The following is a 15,430-nucleotide window of genomic DNA, read 5'->3' on the forward strand; positions in this document are numbered from 1 at the left end:
TTATTTTATTTACTTCGGAACGAGCATTTTCATCAGATATTTCTTTCAATTTACTAATCACATAATCACGGACACCTTGTTGTCTTTTAGAAGTTTCTGCAACACTTTTCCAAATGTCAAACAACTCACTTCTTAAGATTTTCTTTACCATGACTAAAATTTAGGATCACAGCAAGAAACACAAATAAATTTCAGAAAAAAATGTATAACAGCGCTTAAAGATTTGCAAGCCTGTTGTATAATTTTTTAATTTCAGAAAGCAGAAAATTCGCGAGTTACTATTTTTTTAACTCTTACATAACCAAAGTTTTTATAACTCCAAGTATTTTTCTGTTTTAACACACAACCCCTCCCGCCTCCCCCTCTGCCCGGTGGATCCGCCACTGATCTTATATTTATATTCAGATACATTGCTGTTAATAATTACTTTTGAATTTTGAGATTTGACATACTGTCACTAAAATCTAAATATCTAAGCCAATTGGTTAGACTTGGTTATCGAACTTACCCTCTGAATTTGGGAAGGTGTAAAGAATAATATGCAAGTGGTTTTATAACGACCTTCGGCGGCCTTTACTTTTCCTACTCTTTAATTTATCTTTTTAATTAATCAAAACGATGATTTTTCAGAATAAATTTGCGTATACCAATGTGGACATAAATTGCGTTATGACCTCTGAATCTATAGCGGAATAAGTGTAATTTTTTGCTTATAAAGTCAATTTGTAATTATGAAAATATCTGTGAGTGCAATTAGCAATCTTTTTTGTTTGTTTTCATCTGTTAATGCTTTAATAAATGCAATTTCTATTTGAATGTATTCCAAGTACCATTAAGTATTTTAAAAACAAAAAATTTTGACTTTCGTCCAGCTAGATCTGCTATCCGAACCACTGTGAGTCCTTCACTTCTATATAAATGTGAGCAAAAATAGAATTATGGACGGATTTAAATGTAAATTCGCCTCTTAGTAAAATTGAGGACGTTAAATTAAAAAATGCAATTTGTTTTTGGATAACTTTCATACTTTCACTGTAAATGCGGTTTGAAGTTGACAATTTGGGTTCTTATGTAGGGCTGCCAAACGTCCCGGTTTTCCCGGACATGTCCCGGTTTTAGATTATTTGTCCCGGTGTCCCGGTCCAACCTTAAAATGTCCCGGGTTTCGTTTAAGTGTCCCGGTTTTTAATTTGATTGCACAAATTTGAATAAAAGTTCAAAAATCACTACACTAGGAGAAAGACCGCGTTGTAATATTCAGAAAAATGTTATGAATTCACTGAGGGAAATAACGCATAGTAAACATGAATCTTTTCTTTTTGATTATCGTTTAAAAATTTTCGTATTTAAAAATAATACTTTCATAACACGCACGCGTGGTATTGATTCAAACTCAACATTGAAATGCGTATTTACATGTCTGGCTGTAGCTGAGTGCGCGAAGATGCTTGCCACAATTTGCTAATTTCCAAAGGGTCAGGGTTCAATTCCCATTACAACCAGCATGGAATTTAAATATTTTTTTAACTTAATTATGAAAAACCAATCGGTAATTGCAAATCGCTTCATTTTAATATGGGCGTATTTGTATTGAATATTTCTATACTAAATACAAAAATTTGTATACTTAAACGTACTACGAGTTGGGTTGGTGCTCTTTCATATGCGTATTTTTTTAATTTAGAACGCTTTTTTAACTCTAAACTTCTTTCTCTCAGTGCACCGGTTTCATTTGTGAAATAGTCACATTTCGAGATAGTTGAACTTTGCACAAGCAATAGTTGATGATTAGTATATGTACCTAAATACGTTCAAAATGACGTGCACAGAGTTTTACAATTATATTAAGGAAAATACAGAAGTTTTGAAACAAGTTCACAGCAAAGAAAAATATGACTGATATTTTAGTGTTATCTTGTACTTATGTATATTTTTTTTCGTGAAACCTAGAGTACTTATAAGTACAGTGCCGTACAAAATTATTGGCTCGGAAGCTCTTTCATCAGATTACAACTTCTAATCACAGCTTTTAGAAAAATTTTGAAAATGTAGCTTTTGAGCCAATTAATAAAGTGTATGTCTGAAGTTGCCGGCAAATTTCGTTGATTTTTAGCATTTATTTTTTTTTGCTGACAGTGTCTTCCATATAAAAAGAATTACCGAACATAGTTTGTATGGAAGAAACTCTCAGTAAAAACAATACAAAAAATCAACTAAAATTTAATGGGCTGCAAAACTTCATTTTAAAAATTTGTATAAAGGGTCGGTTGCAAATTTGTATGCAAATTTATTGAATTTTCCCGAGTTTAGCACAAAGTTTAACAATTTTATTTTTATGTTTTTCATATATTTATTATAAACTGTATTTTTATAAAGAATAAAAAAAGGTTCATGCATTGTGAAAAATTCTCTGTGCTTCAGTTGTGATAAGTTGTTTTGTTTTGTTGGCGTACGTTGGAATGATCTCATGATCTCATGTTTTTATGTTTTTGTTTTTGTCTGTCAAAATGAAATTGCACTACATCCTTTCGCACGTCGAAATGAAAGAGAAGGGGGCGAGAGGCCCTCCCTAAAGTGTCCCGGTTTGGCAACAGATATATCTGGCAGCCCTATTCTTATGGCATTTACATATTAGGTAGGTACATAGATATAGTTCGTTCTATTCTCGAAAGTGAGGTGTCAAATGACAGTGCTTGGCCTGCAGATGTGCAATAAAGTTTTATTTTTTTGTAAAGGCTTACCACCTGTTACAAATTTTAATTAAATTATTTTATAAGTTAAATAAATTCGATATTATACTATGGGTATCCATTGAAATGGTTTTGAAAATGCTTTACTTCTAAACGACACGAAGATGGGTCGCCACATGTTTAAAAAATTAAATTCACTTTAATTAAGGGAATAAGGTAACGGAAATATGTACATATACCAATATGAGTTTCAGACAAAAGAAAAAATTGGGCATATTTAGCAATTAATAAGTGAAGAGTAAAAGCATTCCTGAGTTAATTTAAGGGTCCAGTAATTTAGAAGAATGTAATCAGAACAAATCACTGATTGACAATGTATGTATTTGTAATAAAATAACAAATACGATGTCGTACACGTTTGGTTTGAAACAGTTATTATTTTAGTTTAACTAAATTGGCCTTCACAAATAGATGGCAGCCCTCTTCAAAATATTTATAAGCTGTAACTTTCATAAACCTCTGACTCCCAGATGGTGATACATATTTCAATTACCTAATTCCCTTAATACAAATGGAATTCGATTTTTTAAACAGATGGCAACCCTGTTGCATGTAGTTAAGAAATAATCCCTTTTTTTCTATTGTCTACAGGTTAAGGTTTTTAATCTGACACTTAATTTTTGAAAATAGAACGAATCGTGCAGATCGTGCCACTGACAAAAAATAAAAAAATGATTTTATGCATTAGCAAAAAAACGCATTACTTCCAAAAGTGCCAAGAATAAGCAGGTTTTTATTTCTTCTTACGAAAGCTAAAACCCGGTACTATTTAATAAAATAATAAAAAATATCATATTTTTGCATATATTTTTTATTTATTCTTACCTTTTATTCTTTATTCTTAGGACTTACCGTTGATTTTTGGAAATTTTTTTATATGAAAAAAATGCGGAGCATCCTCAACAAAAAAATTGCCAAAAATCAACGGTAAGTCCAAGATACTTAAAATTTTCACTGTTCTTTACTAAAATTTGATAGGCCACAAAACTGCGTACCAAAATTTTGTCTAAAGACGCTGATCAAGAAGTAAGAAATTTTAGTCAAACTTTGGAGAATTTTCATAATTTTTGCCCAAAGTCTGAAATTTGAATTTATACCGTGTTTGTTAAGTAATCAGCTATATCTTCATACAAAAAATAATAAACGTTAAATAAACTAAAGAAAAACAGCCAAAGCTTACTAAAGTGTCGCGCCCCAGTTTTTATTTGGTTCAATGTATGTGTATCTCGGTAACCGATTTATCAATTTGTACCAAGCTCAGTGGAATTATTGACGTTAAAAATGTATGGTGTATTGCTTTAAAATGTGTACAACACGTTGGATTTTGTATCCCAGCAGCTGAATGCACACAATAAAATGGCTTGTCCTCGCGACTTAAAGAAAAAAATTTGTTTCACAAAAAAATTCGAAGTTTCTGAGAATTGCCCATATAATTATAAGAATTTTGGAAATCATATTTTAAATTCGTAATCAGTGACTCCGAGAGTCCTTAGGTATCAAGTTTCATTACAAACTATAATTATTTTAAAAAAGTCGTCGGTAATATTAGATCCACAATTTAGAATTTTGAAAATTTAATACCAGCTTCGAAATCACCGACGACGAATGTCCCTGGATACCAAGTTTCAAAACAATCAATAATTTTTTTGAAAAAAATGGCCCGTAATATTCAATCCGCCATTTTGAATCTTCAAAAACTTAATATATATTTCCAAACAAAAACCCCTAAATACCAACTTCCATTGAAATCTGTCAAATACATATTGAGTAAACATTTGTTTCATCCTATATTCTCGATTCGTCCCTATGTGCGGCGGCGACTTTGCCGATCACTTACAATAGGTTTGTCCCGCGGATGCGATGTAAGCACATTATTTTTACATGTATAATGCGTTACTCTATGTCTATGATAAATTTAAAGAGCGATTTTCCCCGAAATTTTGACATTTTTGCGCCCTTGTAAGCACTACATTGTCCCGCTAAATAAGTGTAAGTGATCAATTTTTAACATCGTCCAATGTTAATCGATAACCACACAAAAGCACAACGACGATGAAATAAGGTTATTTTGAAATTTTTTATTACACAATGATAATGCTATAGGAAGGTGTTGTCTCGCTAACTGGGTGCAAGTGTTTGGTTTTCGTGATTTACGTGATTATATTTAAAATCTTATCAAACTTTTATCGACGATAAAACAAGTCACTAAAAACTGTCGCTAGCTTTCGGGACTATTAGTTTACCTTACGAAATTGCGGATGAATATTACAGAGTATACGGACAAGTTTATTTTTTTACATTTTTTATTTCGAATAACGTCTGGTCCGGCTATTTGGTTTAAAATACGGATATGTAGAGCTATGAATTAAAAAAATACATCAGGGTTTAGTCAGTGGCGGACCCAGGTAGGGGAAATTGGGGAAACTAAAATTTTGAAATTATGTACTTAATTTTCAATTTTTACTTTTTGGTTATATTTTCGAATTTGTATTATTTTACACAGTTGAAAGTCATAGCAAGTTTGAATATTTTCGCAGGTTCAGAAAACAACTAAAACTCAAAAATTTTGTATTTTACAATATTATTAAAGTTCTTGAGATTTCTTATTTTTAGGATAATATCCAAACTTTCAAAAACTATCGAAACCCGGGAGATTCTAGTAATTTTGGTAAGATGAGAATATTTTGAAATGTACAAAATTATTGAGATTTTAGAAATTTTCTATATTTTCCAAAATTTTGAGAATTTTATTTATCCTAAAATTTAAAAATTTGAAGCATCACAAATTGACGAAAAATTCTTATGTTCATGTACTTGTGTGGAAAAAATAAAAAATTCTTAGAATTCTGAAAGATAATTAACATTTTTGAAAAATTCCAAAATTGTTCCACTTTTCTGGACTTTTCAAAATTTTGTATTGATATAACAAAGTTTGCGAATTTAAAATTTTTGGAAAATCTTGAAAACAGCAACGTCCAAAAATTTTTTTAATCTTCAAGAATTACGAAAATTTTTTAAATTTTTAAAAACGACGAAATATGAAAATGTTTTCAACATTCGAAAACTTTTAATTTCGACACCTTTACTTAGAAAAAATTTGTTAGAATTCCTACAATTCTCAAAATGTTTGAAGAATAAAAAATTTCTAGAAATCTAGTATTCATCATTATATTGAATTATTGGGATTTACTAAAATTTCTCAAACTCACAAAGCTTTGAAAGTTTAGAAAATTTTGGAATTCCACTCAAGCTATTAAAAAGGGGAAATTTCAAGAAATTAAAAACTAGCAAAACTAAAAATTTTAAACTGCGGTGATTTTTTAAATTTATGTACACGATACTATATGTTGAAAAATTTTTCACCCCCAAGAATTTCTGCTGGGTCCGCCCCTGGTTTAGTTGAGATATTCGCCTTTGACCACTATGTTTTGTACATTTCCCAGCACTGCGAAGCTTTTGACTGCCATTCACCTGAGAGTGGCCAGAAGTGATTCGTGCGCTTACTGTTCAAATCGCAGCTCACTACTTCCGGATATTTATATCCATGAATCCTGTGGGTAGCGACCAAACACTAGTTTGGGAGCGAGCTAAAGTGGGAGGGCGTAACACCCCGCGTGCGCTGGGTTCGGGTCCCGCCACGTTAAAACCCTGCCCAATGAAAAAAAGACACATGCCTCGGATGATACCCCTTCTTTTGATGACGATCACGGCAAACATAGGAAGGACTATGATTTGAGGGTATGCTCCTGGAATATCCGAACCCTTAATCGGGAAGGTGCCTCTGCCCGGCTGGTTGATGTCCTAGGGAAAATAGAGGCTGACATCACCGCCATCCATGCGATGGACGGGGTAAGGGAAGGTAAGCGAGGAGCCTTGCGACGTCTACTACAGTTGTCACGTAAAGGAGCTCAAGTCGGTGTTGAATTTGTGGTGGGAGAGACACTCCGTCGCCGAGTACCGGCGTTTACTCTAGTGGACGAACGTCTAGCCACAATCCACATCAAAGCGAGATCTCTCGCTCATATATATCAATGCCCCGATTGAAGAGCAGGACGAGCGTACATATTAGCACTGCTCCCGCACGTATAAAAATCGTGCTTTGTGATTTAAATGCCAAGGTGAGCAACGAAGGGATCTTTAGCGCCAGTGTCGGAAAATTCAGCCTCCACATAGAAACGGTGTGCAGAGGCTGATCGACTTCGCCGGGGCCCGAAACTTGGCAGAATGTAGTACTGGGTTCTAGCATAAAAAGATTCATCAAGCTACATGGGTGTCTCCAGATCGAAAAACGGGAACCCAAATCGAGCACGCTTCCAGTGTTTTAGATGTACATACATACACTCCGAGGGCTAAACATCGACTCGCACCACTATATTTATGCAGCCAATATACGACCCCACCTCGGTGCTGCCATGGCGACCTAACGACCGATGTCCAGAATGTACTCACAAAAGGATCGACACTCACCACCTTTTTGTCGACTTTAACGCCGCTTTCGGTAGCACTAAAAGGAGTTGCCTATACCTGCTATACCTGTTGCCTGCTATGTCTGAATTTGGCATCCCCTCAAAACTCATATGGCTGTGTAAAATGACGTTGAGCAATACCACCAGCTCCGCCAGAATTGGGAAAGCTCTCTCGAGCCGTTTGTCGCCAAATGGGATTTCAGACAGGGCGACTTCGGCTGACTTCCAAAACGTCAATTGCATTGCATATGTACAAAGTATAATGTTCGATAACGCCGAACTACAAATGGTCGACAATGTAGCGTATCTGAAACAAAGTTGGTTGCGATTGGCGTTGTTAAAATGAAAAAGTACGAATTGGTCATATTGAATATTCAAAATATGCAATGTATGTGGTTGCAATGTTTCGCAACTTTGCATAAACAAGCAGTTTAAATACCGCAGTAGAACAGTATCCAAATATTGTATTGGTACGTTTTGGAAGTCAGCCTTCCTTTCATGGACTTATTTAATCTGTTGTTGGAGAAGATAATAAGAGCTGCAGAACTGAACCGCTCAGGAACAATTTACTACAGGAGCGTACAATTGCTGGCTTATGCCGATGACATTGACATCATCGGTAAGAAACCCCGCGAAGTATGTTCTGCCTTTTCCAAGTTGGACAAGGAGGCAAAACGAATGGGTATGGTTGTAAACGAGGACAAGACGAAGTATCTCCTGTCATCAAACAAACAGTCAGCACATTCGCGCCTTGGCACCCACGTCACTGTTGACAGTTATAATTTCGAGAAAATAGAGAATTTCGTTTACTTGGGAACCAACATTAACACCGATAATAATGTCAGCATGGAAATCTAACGCAGAATCACTCTTGCCAACAGGTACTACTTTGGACTGAGTAGGCAATTAAGGAGTAAAGTCCTCTCTCGACGTACGAAAACCGAACTCTAGATATAAGTCACTCATGATTCCCGTGCTGGTAACGGGTGATTTTTTTGAGGTTAGGATTTTCATGCATTAGTATTTGACAGATCACGTGGGATTTCAGACATGGTGTCAAAGAGAAAGATGCTCAGTATGCTTTGAAATTTCATCATGAATAGACTTACTAACGAGCAACGCTTGCAAATCATTGAATTTTATTACCAAAATCAGTGTTCGGTTCGAAATGTGTTTCGCGCTTTACGTCCGATTTATGGTCTACATAATCGACCAAGTGAGCAAACAATTAATGCGATTGTGACCAAGTTTCGCACTGAGTTTACTTTATTGGACATTAAACCAACCACACGAATGCGTACAGTGCGTACAGAAGAGAATATTGCGTCTGTTTCTGAGAGTGTTGCTGAAGACCGTGAAATGTCGATTCGTCGCCGTTCGCAGCAATTGGGTTTGTGTTATTCGACCACATGGAAGATTTTACGCAAAGATCTTGGTGTAAAACCGTATAAAATACAGCTCGTGCAAGAACTGAAGCCGAACGATCTGCCACAACGTCGAATTTTCAGTGAATGGGCCCTAGAAAAGTTGGCAGAAAATCCGCTTTTTTATCGACAAATTTTGTTCAGCGATGAGGCTCATTTCTGGTTGAATGGCTTCGTAAATAAGCAAAATTGCCGCATTTGGAGTGAAGAGCAACCAGAAGCCGTTCAAGAACTGCCCATGCATCCCGAAAAATGCACTGTTTGGTGTGGTTTGTACGCTGGTGGAATCATTGGACCGTATTTTTTCAAAGATGCTGTTGGACGCAACGTTACGGTGAATGGCGATCGCTATCGTTCGATGCTAACAAACTTTTTGTTGCCAAAAATGGAAGAACTGAACTTGGTTGACATGTGGTTTCAACAAGATGGCGCTACATGCCACACAGCTCGCGATTCTATGGCCATTTTGAGGGAAAACTTCGGAGAACAATTCATCTCAAGAAATGGACCGGTAAGTTGGCCACCAAGATCATGCGATTTGACGCCTTTAGACTATTTTTTGTGGGGCTACGTCAAGTCTAAAGTCTACAGAAATAAGCCAGCAACTATTCCAGCTTTGGAAGACAACATTTCCGAAGAAATTCGGGCTATTCCGGCCGAAATGCTCGAAAAAGTTGCCCAAAATTGGACTTTCCGAATGGACCACCTAAGACGCAGCCGCGGTCAACATTTAAATGAAATTATCTTCAAAAAGTAAATGTCATGGACCAATCTAACGTTTCAAATAAAGAACCGATGAGATTTTGCAAATTTTATGCGTTTTTTTTTAAAAAAAAGTTATCAAGCTCTTAAAAAATCACCCATTATATGGCGCAGAAGCATGGACAATGACAACATCCGATTATGTGGCTCGTGGAGTATTCGAGAGAAAAATTTTGCGTAAGATTTACGGGCCTTTACGCGTTGGCGACGGCGAGTACCGCAGACGGTGGAACGATGAGCAGTATGAGCTTTACAACGACATGGACATGGTGCAGCGAATTAAAATACAGCGGCTCCACTGGCTTCACCAAGTCGTTCGAATGGACACCGACGCTCCGCCTCTGAAAGTATTCTGGCTTCACTTGTCATTTCCAATTCGCGTCAGTTGGCACAGAAGAGAAACGACTGGTGTGCTTTATTGAACTCGGCCAAAATCGCTTTGGCGGTTACAGCGCCAAATAACAAGAATAAGAAGAGAATAGATCTATAACCTTATCGGTCACACGGTGTTATAATCCCGACGAAGTCCTTGACTTTGGTACCGGGAGAGGAACGATACATGACGGTAGGAAGTTTAGTTTGGGTTAAAGTCACACACTGACGGGGTTAGGTTTATATCAACTTTTGTGAACTTCTGTTCATGTGTTTTTATACAACATATTTACCTGTATTGGTGACAATAATTTTTAGCTTTAATAAACTATTTTTTAGGAAGTAAGTTATTGGTTTTGAATTTTTATTTTTTTTTGTATAGGCGGTCCACCCCGGACTGATCCGGATTTAGTCTGTTTAAGCTTTAAGCCAATGAGACTGATGGAAACAAGCCACTGTTGTGTAAAAGCACTGCCTTAAAACCAATTCTAAATCGCGTACAAGATCTTTAACACCAGAGTGCACGCGCTCTTTTTTACACCAATGCACGCGTGGCTTACTATAAGCAGTAGACCATTTTAAAATGTCAATAAATGTATTTTAGATAACATTTAAATGAAACTTATAGTTAAAAAATATAGTTAAATCTATTACGTTTACGATCACAAACTTAAATTTTTTCATAGCAAGTAGAAATTAAAAAAAAATAAATAAAAATTTAGTTATGTAACAGAAAAAATAAGAATAATTTTACTTCTTAGATCAATGTCTTGCATTTTCTTCTTAAACCAATATTACTTAAAAAACTATCAGGTTTTGTAACACTGAGTGCCCACTGCAGGCTGGTGATCAGGACAAATCCATTTGTTACAAGTCTTGCACCACTTTTTTGTGGATGGACTTAGAGCTCTGGTACAATAGGTGAACGGACCAACTAAAATTCGGTATTACATCGTGCTGTACTTCTTTAGCTTCCCTATTCCAAATTTTAGTAGCTGCTATCCACCTAATCGTTGTGTTAGGGAATCCAAAAATTTCTATTTTTACTGCGGACGGTAATATTAAAATTTTCATCAATTTTACTAGAGGGGCTCGATAAGAATCGTGATTTTAGTGGAAGAAATATTTGGTCTTAAACTTTTGAACTTAATTAGTTTTAAAAATATTTCTTGGTTTTTTCCCATGCTCCAATTTTGTTTTTTTAACCGACTAAAAACCAGGATGAAGGTTATCAATTCATCGGAATATACATATATTTTTTATGTATGTTACCGGATAACTTTGGACCACGTGAACCCTTTTCGATAATTCTTTTTCTATCGGAAAGATGTCTCATCAGAAAGGTGGTCCCATACTAATTTGGTTTAGTTCCGATCATCGTGTTTTGAAAGAAATTAGGGGTACCCCAAAATTTTTATATGAGCATTAAAGTCTGTTGTACTTTTTGCTTAAAAATTATTTAAAGTAACGAAAATATGTAGGACCGAAAATGGGATCGAAATAGTTGACAGTTGCACAGAAGGTATTTCATGGAGGTTCACGATAGGAAGGCGGCATTTTTCACAGTGCACAGTGGCTGGATTCTGTAACTGTGACTTTTCAAGTGTACACTGAAAATTATATACATTCTTCATTTTGCGATTCAGGAAGTGTGAGAATGAGTTTCAGCTGTCAGAATTGTGTACACTTCTCTTCTGAAAAACTCTGTGGTAGCATGCAACTAGAGTTGTAGTTCGTTCGCCTCAGTGAACTAGTTCTTTAGTTCGTATAGTTCATTTAGTTCAATTGACGAATCTTATTTTAAACAAAGCTCAATTACTTTTATTATCATTACGGTGACCAGATTTCTGTGGACGATAATCGGGACATTTTTAAAGCATCGGATCCGAATATACAATTTCGTTTTTAGAATAAAAAACACATAACATCTTTTAATATTTTTATAGTTTTATTTAAAACAAAACGAGGAAAAAAACTTTTAAAATTATCGCAAAAATGTATACACACAATAAATATGTCCGATGGCGAGAATGTAAATAACGAAAAGACATTTTAGCAAGTTTTGGCTACTTTTCTGTGTATAAAAATGTTCATTATTTTTTTAATGAAAATATAACTTACTGTCTAAAACACATGTAAATCAAAATCTCAAACTTTATAAAACATTTATAAAAATTCTACGAATTTTAACAATTGTTGCTCAAAATTTTCTCGAATTTTTTTTTAAGTATGCAGTTTTGTATCCCATTAAATTGTTGTATAAAAAGTCCAAAATTGAAAATTTGTCTTCGTTGTTCGCGCATATTCCTCCAAACAAAGTATGTTCAGCAATTTTTTTGTATAGAGAAAATGAGTAACATCTCCCACAAAACAAAATTACCAAAAATCTACGGTATGTCCAAGCTACTTAAAATTTACACTTTGAATTGAATGGGCTACAAAACTGCCTACTTAGAATGTTTTTGAGAAATCTAAATAAAGAGCTCAAAGTTTGGATAAAATTTTGTCGAAGTTTGAAGCTTTGTGCAAAGTTTGAAACTTCGACATAAGTGGTCTTTGCTAACGAGCTAACGTTCATAAAAAAATAATAAGTATTAAATAATCGCCAAAGAATTCTAAAATGATTTTTTTGAGGGAATTAGTATTTTTTTTTTTTAATTTAACTAACTAAAAAGAACTTAACAAACAATTATACAAGTGATTTTTAAGCAAAAAACAAAACCGACTTCAATTCAAATATAAAAATTTAAGATAACAGTCAATTTCTTAATGATCTAATGATCGGACCTAAAACAAATTAATTCCTTTAAAAAAATAATTCTATAAATCTGTGAGAATGTGCAAAATTATGTGGTAGCATACATAAAAAAAAATATTCAGACGAATTGATAAACACTTATACGTCCCGACTTTTAAAAAATATTCAGCGGGGTAGTTTTCTTAAAATCGGCACTGTCCCGCCAAAATCGGGACGAATGGTCACCGTAATTATCATACATTCATACAAAACAAAAAATTGTGCAATAACATTAAATTAGAAAGCTTGTTTGTTTTAAAAGCGTTCCACGCTAGTTTAATAATTGCGTAAAAACTCGATGCGATCCAAAATAAGAAATAGTAATACTGTCAAATTTAGTTCAATTAAGAGACCGAAATAGCGAGTTCATTGAGTTGAACTAGTTCTTTAATTCATTTAGCACAAGGACTACCCAAGCCTACATGCAACAGTCACTTATTTCGAGTTAAGAATGATTTGAGTACCGGTCTAGGTAGATTGGTTCGCAAGAAATTAATTTCGTAACTCTGTTCAAAGTTTTAAGATTGATTCCATATTAGTGCTAAAAATGCGTGCACAGTTTTGCTTCAGAATTATGTTTTTTTAAGCTGCTCATTGGTTCCGCTGCTCTTCCATAAGTATACTCACCCAATTCCTGGAGACCTAATGCAGTGTTTGACGGAGGCTCCGTTGAGGGGCATTGAATGGGCATATCCATCATTTGGGGGTGTGGAGAATGACCTTGTGAATGGGCACTACCAACACTCCCGTTTGTACCATAGTAGCCGCCATAGTATCCATTAGATGTGAATGAAGCGCTAATGCCATTCGGTGTATTTACCGGCGGTGGGTAGACTCCGTTTCCCAGTGGTGTCACAGGCTCAGAATGTACCGCTCCTGCCGATATGAACTCCGGCGGCACCGAATGCACCGAAGCCGTGTGATGACCATAATATCCAAGGCTTTGGTGGTGATGATGGGTAGGCGTTGGAGCGTAGTTGCTGTAGCCATTATTGTGATGATGACCTGAGAGGGCGCTATTTGTGTGTGAATGCGGGTGGGGAGGATTGTGAGCGGCAGCGGAATGATGGTGAGCAGCGGCCGCCATGTAATCATTAACGATATCGGCAGGGTGAGAAGCATGGGGATGTGTAGGCATACCAGGAGGCATACCACTCCCCATAGCAACACCTACACCTGACATGTGTCCTGTTGATGCCGTCATCGTGTAATGACCATTGTAGTGATGGTAGTCATCAGCAACGGGAGGAAATTTCGGGTCTAAACCACTACCCATACCCATGGGGCTTTGAACATGATGCGGCGCGTGTGGATAACCCATTAAAAATGAGCTCATAGTGACTCAAAGTTGCAGCTAAATTTTTTTGTTTTTGCACTTTCAAATAAGTGTGTATGTATACGTTCTTTTTATGATCAACTTTGTGTTTGGATTAATTGGCGAGAATATTATAACCTTGATGCCAAATTAAATTAGTCGTATCTTTTTGTAACGCACGATCTTGGTTTCATTGAATTCACTGCACAGTTTTTGACGTAGGTAGAAATAGTGAAGCTTTTTTCGCTGTATTTTATTCAACCTTTTTATTTATCATGGCCTAGATAATACATATTTTTGCTAAAAACATTGATTTATAACAAATAATATTTTAACATTTTTCATTTTTCATTTTCTTCTTCACTTCACCTTTGAAATAAACATGCGTTATAATTATGACACTGGAATTTTCTTACATAGGTACTTTAACAATTATGTGTAAATGTAGCAAGAAGCAACAAAATTATAATTGGATATATATTGTAGTATGTATTGAACCGATTCGTTTAAGCGCGACGGTAGAATCCATTTCGATTCACAAAGTAATTGCGCGATTAATAAATAAACGTAATATATTTCGCTGCTGCTGCGCGACAAAACTGAAAAGTACGCTTTCAAATACGCGCACAGTCCGATTCCTACGTTCCGTCCGGTCTGTTCATGACAAGCCGTTCTTTTGTTGTGCATGACTCGCTGCCACTCGACAGCCCGCGAACCTGTTCCCCTTGTCAGTCATTCAGTCAGCCGTTTGGGTTAATTCGTTGCCGTCCGACAGTATCTGCCGACAGTATGCTTCGTTCGAAGCGCTCCATAATTTGCCATAAAACCCGATTTTCTGGTTTTCATACAAAACCTTACATCCATAGGTAGATCTGAGAGCGACACAAGTTAGGGGATATGGTACTGCCCACACGCATTCAATTTGAAGACATAGCGGTGCCATTGCTACATACGCTGTTGTTGCGAACTGTGTATACACGCCATTTTTCCCACCACCATCACACAACAATGTGTGCTGATTCTTTGCTGCGGAAACGAGCCAGCAGTATCTGAGGGAACGAAACAGAAGGCGTTAAACACTCCTCCATGTATGCTAAGCGAGGGAAATATTCAATCTATTACAATTTTACAGTGGGCTAACTAGGAATGGTTTGTGATAGCGTAAATAGTTTTGAATTCAATTATTATATGAAACGGATATTTACGATCATTTTTTGGCGGATTATATAAAATATATGTATCATAACCAAACAATTTCATAAACTATTTAGCAACTGAATATTGATGCTTGAAGAATATCAATGTAATTTGAAAGTCGTTCACTTTATTTCTTTTTGAAAATTATATAGAAGTGTTAAGCATGAAATCGCTTATGAGTACATAAGCACCTAACACATTTTATATACATATGTATTTATTAAAAAACAAAAGTGTTTATAAGTAGATTCTTTTTCGTGCACAAAATAAAACGTACCTACCGAATTAATTTAATAAAATATTCATATGAAACACAGTTATTCTTGAAAAACATAATGGCCTTACAA

The 15,430-nt window shown here is 35.5% G+C and overlaps 1 protein-coding gene across 1 annotated transcript in view; it reads right to left on the reverse strand.

Moving 5' to 3' along the window:
* The window catches only part of LOC118738094 (homeotic protein deformed), a 131,199-nt gene extending 116,648 nt beyond the window's left edge, over positions 1-14,551 (reverse strand). Inside the window, exon 1 of the mRNA XM_036469015.1 lies at positions 13,199-14,551. Within this exon, the coding sequence (XP_036324908.1) occupies positions 13,199-13,907 (709 nt within the window). The 5' untranslated portion in view covers positions 13,908-14,551. The remainder of the gene's footprint in view (positions 1-13,198) is intronic.
* Positions 14,552-15,430: the final 879 nt, after the last annotated feature.

Source organism: Rhagoletis pomonella, unplaced genomic scaffold (genome assembly GCF_013731165.1).
Source record: "Rhagoletis pomonella isolate Grant_MI unplaced genomic scaffold, Rhpom_1.0 Rhpom_scaffold_00004, whole genome shotgun sequence".
NCBI classification, from domain to species: Eukaryota; Metazoa; Arthropoda; class Insecta; order Diptera; family Tephritidae; genus Rhagoletis; species Rhagoletis pomonella.